We start from the raw sequence: 12,006 nt of genomic DNA, 5'->3' as shown, positions 1-12,006 counted from the left end.
TGCGTTAGAGCTTCTAAAACACCTTGTACAATAGCATTTCTTACTACCATTGTTAAAAAAAAAATAAAGATGTCAAGTGATGAGCTCTGACTAGCGTTTCCTCACATCGCTGAGGAAAGTGTTGATGCCGGTATTTCTTTTACCTTGACCACACCCTATTTATAAGAATCATCCACCACCTTTCACACTGATACTTTCATAGAGATAATGGGAATAAACTGATCTGTATAGAAAAAGATTCATATCACAGATAGTATGCTTAGTAATTGAGGTTAATACTAAGAGGTAGTAATCTCTACTACTACTACTACTAACTACTACTACTACGACTACTACTACTTTCAGCTGCTCCCATTAGGGGTCGCCACAGTGGATCATCTGTTTCCATCTCTTCCTGTCTTGTGCATGTTCCTCTGTCACACCAGCCACCTGCATGTCCTCCCTCACCACATCCATAAACCTCCTCTTCGGCCTTCCTCTTCTCCTCTTCCCTGGCAGCTCCATATTCAGCATCCTTCTCCCAGTATACCCAGCATCTCTCCTCCACACATGTCCAAGCCATCTCAATCTTGCCTCTCCTGCTTTGTCTCCAAACCGTCCAACCTTAGCTGTCCCTCTAATATACTCGTTCCTAATCCTGTCCTTCTTCATCACTCACAATGAAAATCTTAGCATCTTCAACTCTGCCTCCTCCAGCTCCACCTCCTGTCTTTTCATCAGTGCCACTGTCTCCAAACCATATAACATAGCTGGTCTCACAACCGTCTTGTAAACCTTCCCTTTAACTCTTGCTGGTACCCTTCTGTCACAAATCACTCCTGACACTCTTCTCCACCCACTCCACCCTGTCGGCACTCTTTTCTTCACCTCTCTCCTGCACTTCCCGTTACTTTGGACAGTTGACCACAAGTATTTAAACTGATACGCCTTTGTCACCTCTACTCCTTGCATCTTCACCATTTCACTGTCCTCCCTCTCATTCATGCATATATATATATTCTGTCTTGCTCCTACTGACTTTCATTCTTCTTCTCTTCAGTGCACACCTCAACTTCTCCGGGCTCTCCTCAACCTGCACCCTACTCTTGCTACAGATCACAATGTCATCCACGAACATTATCATCCACAGACTCCTGCCTGATCTCGTCCGTCAACCTGTCCATCACCATTGCAAACCAGAAAGGGCTCAGAGCCGATCCTTGATGTAATCCCACCTCCACCTTGAACCCATCTGTCATTCCAACCGCACACCTCACCACTGTCACACCTACCTCATACATATCCTGCACCACTCTTACATACTTCTCTGCAACTCCCGACTTCCTCATACAACACCACACCTCCTCTCTCAGCACCCTGTCCTATGCTTTCTCTAAATCCACAAAGACACAATGTAACTCCTTCAGACCTTCTCTATACTTCTCCATCAACATTCTCAAAGCAAACATCACATCTGTGGTGCTCTTTCATGGCATGAAACCATACTGCTGCTTGCTGATCGTCACCTCTCCTCTTAACCTAGCTTCTGTTACTCTTTCCCATATCTTCATGCTGTGGCTGATCAACTTTATACCTCTGTAGCTGCTACAGTTCTGCACATAGCCATTATACTACTAAGAGGTAGTAATGCTGAGAGTAATCCTGATTGACAGTCTTTCAGGTTTCCAGACACTACAAAGGAAAAATCTACTGCCGATTCATCGACACCACCTGGTATCTTGTTACCTGCCAAAAGAAAAGAAAACAAAAATGCAGGTATTGTAAGTCTTTGACACGTTGGATGCTGGCATGCCATGCCACATAATTAATGAAACCTTATTTCACCATATATCTTGATGTTTTTACTTGCTTCCGATATAAAAGCATCTCTGGATTACACATACCACGCTACACGATGATGCATCTCTGTTAAAGAATTCTGAAGTTTTAAACAAGGCAAACGTTCCATTGACATTAGGCGTAAAACATTCCACATTTAATTGGAAGCCAAAAATAGCTTACATTTTTTTTATTGCATTTTTTGCATATTTAAAGAAAAACTAAGATATGCTTGATGATGGCAAATTTAATCCGTACGCACTGCATAAATCCCAACACAGCTCATAAAAAACCCTGTTAATGTTCCAGTCCTCCTTCTGAAGTATTTATGAGCTAATGCGTCCAGGCGGTTAATCAATGCAGTTAGCATTTCTTTGCATAACTTTGCTCAGTGAAGCATCCTACTGATTATATCATAAATTTAACAGTTGGTAGTTAAATCTCACATACATCAAGTGCGGTACCACAGTGCTTTTATCAGTCTGTATTACGCTGGCCTCAAAACACTGCGATACCACATTTTCCAATAGTAATATTGACAGAGCTCTTTACAAATCCCATCTGGAATAATCCGCCTTTAAGGTAGCTTGTGAAAAAAAAATGCGAGCACATTCACACCAATGTCTCCCGACCTAAGTCAACATTTCCGAGGTTAAGCGTAACACAGGCATGGCCAGTAATATGGTTTAAATCTCTTAAAGCATGGCTCTAATACAAGGCTTTTGTTCTCAGTTTTGGCTTTGGGGCACTTTCATGACCATTACTCTTTACTGGACTGTTTTTTTTAAATTATTATTATTTCCCCCCCTTTTTCTCCCGAATTGCACCCAGCCAATTACCTCACTCTTCTGAGCCATACCGATCTCTGCTCCACCCCCTCTGCTGATCCAGGGAGGGCTGCAGACTACCACATGCCTCCTCAGAAACATGTGGAGTCACCAGCTGCTTCTTTTCACCTGACAGTGAGGAGTTTCACCAGGGGGACGTAGCACATGGGAGGATCACGCTATTCCCCCCAGTTCCCCCTCCCCCTTGAACAGGCGCCCCGACCAACCAGAGGAGGTGCTAGTGCCGCGAGCAGGTTTCATACCCATATCTGGCTTCTCATCTGCTGCAGACATGGCCAATTGTATCTGTACGGACACCTGACCAAGCCAGAGGTAACACGAGGATTCGAACCGGTGATCCCTGTGTTGGTAGGCAACGGAATAGACCGCCACACCACCCAGACACCATTTATTGGAATAGTTTAACTCAGTCTTACCTATCCATCCATCCATCCATTCATCCATCCATTATCCAAACTGCTTTTCCTGCTCTCAGGGTCGCTAGGATGCTGGAGCCTATCCCAGCAGTCATTGGGCAGCAGGTGGGGAGACACACTGGACAGGCCGCCAGTCCATCACAGGGCACGCACACACGCACACGCACACGCACACGCACACACACACACACACACACACACACACCTAGGGACAATTTAGTACGGCCGATTCACCTGACCTACATGTCTTTGGACTGTGGGAGGAAACTGGAGCACCCGGAGGAACATGCAAACTCCACACAGAGGACGACCCGGGACGACCCCCAAGGTTGGACTACCCCGGGGCTCGAACCCAGGACCTTCTTGCTGTGAGGCAACCGCGCTAACCACTGCGCCACTGTGCCGCCCCAGTCTTACCTAGAACACGCAAACCATCCTGCAAGCATGTACAACAAAATAAGACGAGGGCCTCACGGATAAAACTCAGAGCTAAGATTCCCCACTGGAAATTTTCCAGAACTGCATTCTGCAGCATGTTTTCCAAGTTTCACAAAATTTCCGGTACATAACTTGTAAACACGCTTCTATCGCAAATACACACAGCAGTGAATTTGTCTGAATGTAAACAAGCTCAATATTCAAAGACCATTAAATTCCACAATTAGTCATAAACGGCGGTTGAATCGTTCCATGTTTGCCCGTTTAACATCCAATTTCAACTCCTTCAGTCCTACAGAGAGAAGAGAGAAACTTACCCCGGGGAACACACACAACAGAAGATGAGCCGACTGTTTAGTTGATGCCGAAAGGTGAGGCGTGAGTTTCAGGCACACACATCACTTGGCGGCATCATTGTCATCTAAAATATTTGTAAAAAGTAAAGAAAGTAAAGAAGAAAGTAAAGAACATCTGCTCCAGCGCTCTCCTTAAGTAAGCTGCATCCAGTTCATGAGCCTCCGCCTATCTGCATACTGACTTTATGAATTCATGAGTAGCAGACGCCCGTGTAATAATGCACCTCACGTTGACGCCAAATTAAAAAGTTATTTTCTCACCCACTTGACCGGTGCGTTTACTGACGAGCCAGACAACACGGACGGCACAGTGAAAAGGGGCTTCCGTCTTCTAACAATATGAAAGTAATCGTACCACAGCGTGTAGTAATTCAGCAGCGGCACTCATACCTGCAAGTCCGCCGGTACGGCCCGCGGCTCTTTCAAGCTGCACATGGCAGTTCGTTGTGATGACAGCAATTAAATACCCTCATTATTTGTGTGCCAGTGGTATTATGACTTATCCTGTGCCCTGCTCTCTGAAACCGAACAGCAGTCAGCAGCCAAACGCACCCTAAATACACACTCACCTCGCAACACAGGATGAATAAACAGAAAATAATTGGGACACACTAAACCAGAGGAACACCATGGGGTAACATCAAAACTACTGAAATATTCTCACAATGGGTGTCTGGGTGGAGTAGCGGTCTATTCCACTGCCTACCCACCTGGGGATCGCTGCTTCAAATCCCCGCGTTACCTGCGACTTGGTCAGATGTGCCTACAGACACAACTGGCCGTGTCTGCGGGTGGGAAGCCGGATGTGGGTGTGTGTCCTGGTCGCTGCACTAGCGCCTCCTCTGGTCGGTCGGGGCGCCTGTTCGGGGGGGAGGGGGAACCGGAGGGAATAGCGTGATCCTCCCACGTGCTATGTCCCCCTGGTGAAACTCCTCACTGTTAGGTGAAGAGAAGCGGCTGGTGACTCCACATGTATGGGAGGAGGCATGTGGTAGTGTGCAGCCCTCCCCGGATCAGCAGAGGGGGTGGAGCAACAACCGGGACGGTTCGGAAGACTGGGCTAATTGGCTGGATAAAATTGGGGAGAAACCCCCCCCCCCAAAAAAAACACACGGACAGTGCATCCAATCAGCGACGATCCTTGTCGATAGGAGTTTCCAGCAGGAGTTAATGTCGGTGTGTTTTCTGATTTGTCGTTGTGGTTTCTGTTTGCCATTGCAATTTCTGATTTGCTGTATTTTGTTATTTGCCACCGTGATTTCCAATTTGCCGTTACACAGTCAAAGGTAAATGGACTGCATTTATGCAGAGCGTTTCTAGTCTAGCGACCACTCAGAGTGCTTTACAGTGTGTGTCTCACATCCACCCACTCACACACTGATGGAGGGGACTGCCATGCAAGACACCAACCTGCTCATCATGAGCACTTAGGGGCTTCAGTGTCGTGCTCAAGGACACTTCGACACGCTCTCTGGAGGAGCCGAGGATCGAACCAGCGACCTTCTGATTACTAGACAACCTGCTCTACCTCCCAAGCCATGCTGCTCCCATTGTGTTTTGGGATTTTCCATTGGGATCCCCCATTTGTCGTTGTGATTTCCTTTCGGCTGTTGTGTTTTTTGATTTGCTGTTGTGATTTGCGCTTCAGGGCCACCGTACTTCCAACTGTAAATTTAGTGCCGATACCATCATGGTATTAGTGTCGATTACATGTGCGACATTTAAACATCTCCCAACTTACCCTCTGATCTAGGAGCTGCACGCATTTACACCTGGGAGCCATCTGATACTTCCGGAAACTTGTCAAGATGGATAAAAGCACTGCGTTAATGCACTTTTTTGATGGGACAATAAGAATCCACGTCTCCAGCTACTGGTACTGTGTGCATTTGCTGGGTGGACTTCGAATGTGATTGGATCATATGAAGTTACAGAAGTTGTTTTATTGTTCTGCCACAAAATACTGTTTTTTTCCTTCAAAAGAAATGTACATTATGGTAACTGTCTCTGAAAGTGTTATTTTGTGATAATTTGATCAATATCAGAATGAGATAAAACATCAGCTAAGGTTGTTAAAGTAGCAAATTAGAGGTTATAGTCAGCATCAACAAAATAATCGCCCATCGATATATTAATCGTTAAAGTGATAATCGACTTCTTAATTTAAACTAATGTTTGTTTCCTTACTACATCGACCATCGACTATGGGGAAACAGTACTGATCTGGATCATTCTGAATTCATGAAAGCCTTTGGTTCTGAAAGCGTTTGCTTTTTAAAAATACAGTGTAGGTGTGACACGTTCCACGAAAAAACCTCAAGCGGTGCATATGGATGGTGACAGGACCTGACATATTTTTCTTCAGTCAGCGGTGGTTGGTCCACCAGGGAGGATGGGCAGAACTTCCTCTCTCTGCCTCTCTCAAAGATAATTTTTCCCAAGATAGTAATGGACATTTGCTTAACTAGCGAGCAGCGACTGGCCCGCCAGAGAGGCTAAGAACCTGACACACCAGGCCGATGGTCGGCCAATTTCAGGCCATCGGTGAGCATCTGTGACCCTAGTTTTTGCAGTGTGTCCCGCACCGCCGGCACTAGTCGGACCCCCGTCAGCAGCTTTTCGGCCAATTCAGCATGTTGAATCGGCGGACCCCATTGGTGAGAGAGATCGATCTGGTTGGCTGTTCAGCTTAGTGAATCAGTGCTAAGCTAACGAATCACAGTCGTCGGCTGTAGTCTTTGTGGCGTGTTCCAGTGCTACTCGCCTACCCAGACGGGCAGGCGACATGAGGCAATGCAACAGTTGGACTTCGTCGCCACTGGCCGGTTTGGTGTGTCTGGGCCCTTAGGCATAACTTCCTCTCTAGTGGACCAACCAGAGAGAAGTATCAAAGAAGCGACAAGCGAAGGACAGTGATCTACAAGATGGTGGAAATCTTCCAAGATTGCCACTTTAATTTCTGACTAGTAGACCATCGAATGACACACGGCACCCTTACTCGAGCCTATTCCATCTGGTGTGTGAGCTCCAGTGTTGAAGTTTAAGGTGGAAATTGATCATCTTCACAAAACATTTCATCCCAGGTGTTTATACAGGCAGAACTAGATACCTACAATATGTATAATAAAATATAGCCACGGGCACAACCATCGGCAACCAGAGGGATCAAGTAAATAACACTTACCTTCAGGAAAATTGGCGAATAAGCCCCGCCCCGCCCCCCCAAAAAATACATTCAACTGTGTGTGCATTTTAAGTTATGATAGTAAATATGTGTGCCACTGCAGCTTGCACCTCTATAGCCTTGGTACATGTGACATTTCTGGAAGTAAAATGGCTGCCCAAACAGCAGAAAGTGAACTACCCCTACGGTGAATATGTCATTACATCCACTGCTGTGCATACTGAAGCCTTACCTGTTCAGGTGTTGCTTGAGAAATATGTGACAAAAAGTGACACTGAACATATACCATGAAATAATAATGCTGTAATAAACTCTGAGAAAAGAAACAGAAATCTCGGGCTAACATATGTAAATATCACAGGAGCAACAACAGAATGTGCAATCATGTGGACTATCTAATATTTCAATTCAGACTACAACCTCTGCAATGTGGTTGTCAAAATGTAAGTGTCAAAACCATGAATTTAAAGATTGTCACTTAGAGACATGTAGACTCGTGTCACTACAGGAAGACTAGAAGAAGGGTCAGGTTAACGTTTTGGTTTCCAAATACAAGACTGCAGAGGAGCCTCCAGCTTGTAACACGTTTTGCAGACTTCCACATAAAAACGAATGGTGAACTTCTGGTGAACAATTTTGACTTGGTAACGTGAAAGAATTATGGAAATTTACCTTGAATGCTCAGTAGGGACCTTACAAGCCAAGCTTCCCCTCTCTGCCCTGAGGAGGAGAGTCAAATGGCAAAGATCAGAAGTCCACTTACCCCAGCGGGAGGAGAGGTGAGGGTCACAGCCAGGATGGTAGGGCCCACAACACTATGATCGAGCCCCGCCCACAGCCCCGATAACTGTTATTTTTACAATATGGGCGTAGTTACCGCTGGGTGGTGTCGGGCCGGTACAAGAATAGCAACTGCTGTGTTTCATCCCCCATGTCAATCTCATTTGTGAGTCTCATGCATCAAGCAGAAAAGAAACCACTGACATCACACAAAAGTGTGAGTGCAAAGCAAAGGCCACACCTACCTTTCAACACTTTTCACACACATTAAACAGCAGAAAAAGAAACTAAAAATGCCAATGACTTTGTACAGACATGAGTATATGACGCCACGAACAATGCAAGAACAGTTGTATGACCAGAATTAAAGAAATGGTACCTTTACTTTTACCTATGAGATTTGATGTAATGTTCCGTGATGAAAGCCGATTCCAGACAATAAGGGAGAACAAAAGGAAAGGAGACACCGTTAAGTGTCATGGACAAGTCGGAGAAAGACACAGAACCGGAGGGGGGGGGGCTTGCTGGCTACATATATGTGCATCTAACAAGAGGAAATGTTTGTGACTGCAAAATCGATTACGGTGGAAAAGTGACCACAAAAATCCATTTTTTTCCCCAATTGCATTCCTTCCCCGCTGCATGCTGGGATACTTATCCACTGTAATGCCATGAAGATGAGGCAAATGCTGACTTAGTGTGGTGGGACTCAGTGATGCCACTCAGAAATATACATTCCACTGGCAAGGACAGAGCACCATCAGCTCTACAGCCGGGTAAGATGCAACTGACAGTCATGCATTATATCCCGGTGATGTCTCGTAAATAGTAATTTGGTTGAACCACAATATCACGAAACAATATCTCACATTAATATTTGATGAGGAAATATAAAACATTGATGGAGATTTGTGACGTAGCTGTCCTTCAGAGTGGAAAGCAAAAGTGAGCTTGAGAAAGGGGTCAAACCAGAAAAGAAAAAAAAAAGTTTGTGAGTGAATGAAAATCAAATAGGTCATTCAAAGTTAGTGAAATGGCAGCCCATATCTGAAGCGTCAAGCCCGCGTAGCCCAGCTGCACGAGTTAGAGGCAGACACATTTTTCAGCACAATGGGAGTGGGAGGAGGAACAATGGAGGTAAAAAGGGGGGAAAAAAGGAACTTAGCCCATACCTTGGTCGCCCATCATCAGGTGTGCCAGACCTTAAAGGAAAACAAGAGCACAGTCAGCAGAGAACAAGGGATCATGGGTAGGCTTTTTTAACACTAACACACGGGCATCGCTTTCAACATGGATGTCTGTGTTTGCTGAGGGGTGCTGGGACAGGGAGGAGTGGGACGGAAAGAAAAGGAGGGTGCACAGACAAGGTTAGCGTGATGAGCATGTAGTCAACCAGCGTGGCTGCAGTGCATCATCACTCACTTACTAGAAAGTTCTGAAATGAAAAGAGAGGTCGGCTTCTCTTTTTCCAAGACGTGAAACCGTCACAGACTATCAAACCCACCTCCTAAAACATGACCAAACCCCAGAAAAACAAACCACTGCATTTACAGACGATACTGTGATTTATGTCAAATTTCAACGATTTAAGCTCAACAGATGCACACAGTAGCCATCACAACAAACTACTGGATAACAGGAAGACAGGCATTTTCCTTTTGACTTGGTCGAAAGGGCAGAAAATGAATAAAGAGCAATTCAGCAACCTGCTCCTGCTGAGTACGACTGTGCCACGGTGTAGAAATAATAGAAACAAACTGCTTTGTGCAGCAAAACTGTTCCATTTCATTTCACTGACATTCAGCCGGACACTTTCATATGTTGTAATTACGTCTCCAGCATCATCCAACAGCACCAGCACCGTGCTGACGGAGTTACATTACTACGCAATTAAATGGAAGCTCTGCTTTAGTGACCGAGCGTTAGATTCATTTAAGTACGTTGCAAATTTCAGCAATTTCTTTTAGCTAGCTAGGTAGCAGGTCCGGACCCGCCCGGTGCTGGCACTGCTTGGCACTGCTCATGATTTAAAGTGCAACACCAAAACGTTTCCGCTCAGTGCTCTGCAGAATGTCAATGGTCAGAAAATGAAACATCTGGTAAATGAAAGGATGCGAGGACTGTACACGCAGTCTGTTGAACACCAGACATTGCTTCCATGTTCGCTGGTACTTTTTTTACCAACACTGCATTTCTCAACCACATTAAAGGGTGCACCTCCCCAAATTGTAGGAAACCAAAATGATACCTAGCAGCGTCTTGATGCATGCTCAATAATCCAGGTAAGAAAATCACAGAAGGTTGAATCAGTTCATCTGGACACAACGCTTATCAACAGACACGTTTCATCATCATCTAAGTGACCTCTTCAGTCTCAATTGACTGCAGGTACCCCCACCCGTACAAACAAGAGTTTTAACGACCGAAACCAACGACCAGTTTCATATGCAAATACGGGTGTGACCATTAACTAGAGTTTCAATGGCCATGTGCACTATTCACAGAGGGTTGGGGAATAGTTGCAAATAGTTGTCCCCTCAGCACAAACAGAGCAATATAGTTTACGCAGTTAAGTGCTGGGAGGATTGTCGTGACTTGTACATCGGGGAAACTAAACAGATGCTGGCCAAGAGGATGGCACAACACAGGAGAGCTAACACGTCAGGCCAGGACTCCACAGTCTACACCATCTACAGGCCAGTGGCCACTCTTTCAGGGATGAGGATGTGCACATCCTTGATAGGGAGGACCGCCGGTTTGAATGGGGAGTCAAGGAGGGGGGGGGGGCTTAAGAGTACATCTGTCGCCATTTTACAATGCTGTGATTGTAAAAATCCCTAATCCTCAGTGAATAGCACACATGATCAATGGTCACACCCATATTTGCACCTGAAACTGGTCGTTGGTTTCGGTCGTTAGGTGCTGTATTGCACTGTATTGTGTATAAGGGTGGGGACACCTGCAGTCAGTTTAGACTGAAGATGTCATTTAAGGCCCAGACACACCAAACTGAATAGCGGTGACGAAGGGCGACTGTTGCGTCACCTCACGTCGCCTGCCGTCTGGGCCAAAAAGTAGCACTTGAACACACCGCAACGACTACAGCTGACGGCCAACTAGCATGTACATTCTGCACTGATTCGCTAAGCTGAACAGCTAATCAGAGTGATCTCTCTCACCGACGGCTCCGCCGATTCAACATGCCGAATCAGCCGAAAAGCTGCCGACCGGGGTCCAACCGGGATCCGACCAGTGCCGACGGTGCGGGAGACACCGCAAAAACTAGGGCCCAAGACGCTCACCGACAGCCTGACATTGGCCGACCGTCGGCCTGGTGTGTCAGGGCCTTTAGATGAGTGATGAAACGTATGTCAATAAACGCTGTATCCAGATGGACCGATTCACCCTTCTGCGACACCTCGCAGCATATTTATGAATCATGATAACTCAGGTGACGGTGCATGTGGCGGGTAAAGACTTTTGCCATTTCAGTATTTTTTGTATAACCAACGTGAGGATCATCTGAGAAAACCGCCTACGGGTTTTCACAGCTGCTCCGTCACACTGTAGTACTGCTGAAGACGCTCACCACAGGGAAATATTCAGAACAGATGAAACTCCACAACAAACTTTACTCTGCACACTGAATATGCAACTGTTGTGTTATTTATAATAGGTAAGAAAATTGCAATGATTTAGCAACGGTTAGTCACACACCTGAATCTTCCAAGGTCATCTCTGATTTTAGATGCCCATTTAAAACCGGCCTGAGAGGAGATCCATGAATGGAATTTGGAAAACGTCCTTTTTTGTATTGATGGTTTACATCGACGGTGCTTGTTTCCATACTGAATTCTTATTTATGAAAACTATGGGCAAGTATGCAGTAAGTTAGGAAAAATTATCCAGCGTGTAAATGCATATCATGTCCAACGCAGGTGCAACTCATATGTAAAATACATGTACATAATGTATATGTACATACCACATACGTATCATGTACATGTAGATATGTACATAATGAAAATGTGACCAACCGTAAGGTTTCTTGGTCTTTTTTGCCATTCAATATGAGTACTAACTATAATATTAAATACACCGTAATGTATGTGTCTATAAACTTACATGCAGTACAAATACATACATTACAATATAAACTTATTTAC

The 12,006-nt window shown here is 45.3% G+C and overlaps 1 protein-coding gene across 5 annotated transcripts in view; it reads right to left on the bottom strand.

Annotated features, from left to right (window-relative positions):
- The window catches only part of LOC130123237 (neurexin-1a-like), a 456,613-nt gene that overhangs the window by 401,944 nt on the left and 42,663 nt on the right, over nucleotides 1-12,006 (bottom strand). For 2 of the 5 annotated variants that reach the window (XM_056292374.1, XM_056292375.1), the window contains exons 3-4: nucleotides 9,013-9,042; nucleotides 7,733-7,780 (exon numbers count right to left, since the gene is read on the bottom strand). In XM_056292374.1, the coding sequence (XP_056148349.1) occupies nucleotides 7,733-7,780; nucleotides 9,013-9,042 (78 nt within the window). Of the gene's footprint in view, nucleotides 1-7,732; nucleotides 7,781-8,219; nucleotides 8,232-9,012; nucleotides 9,043-12,006 lie in introns of all 5 variants that reach the window. The other 3 variants (XM_056292376.1, XM_056292378.1, XM_056292379.1) reach the window with 3 other exon arrangements.

Source organism: Lampris incognitus, chromosome 13 (genome assembly GCF_029633865.1).
Source record: "Lampris incognitus isolate fLamInc1 chromosome 13, fLamInc1.hap2, whole genome shotgun sequence".
Taxonomy (NCBI): domain Eukaryota; kingdom Metazoa; phylum Chordata; class Actinopteri; order Lampriformes; family Lampridae; genus Lampris; species Lampris incognitus.
Note: the sequence above shows the minus strand (reverse complement) of the source record. Positions and strands in the feature narration are given on the sequence as shown.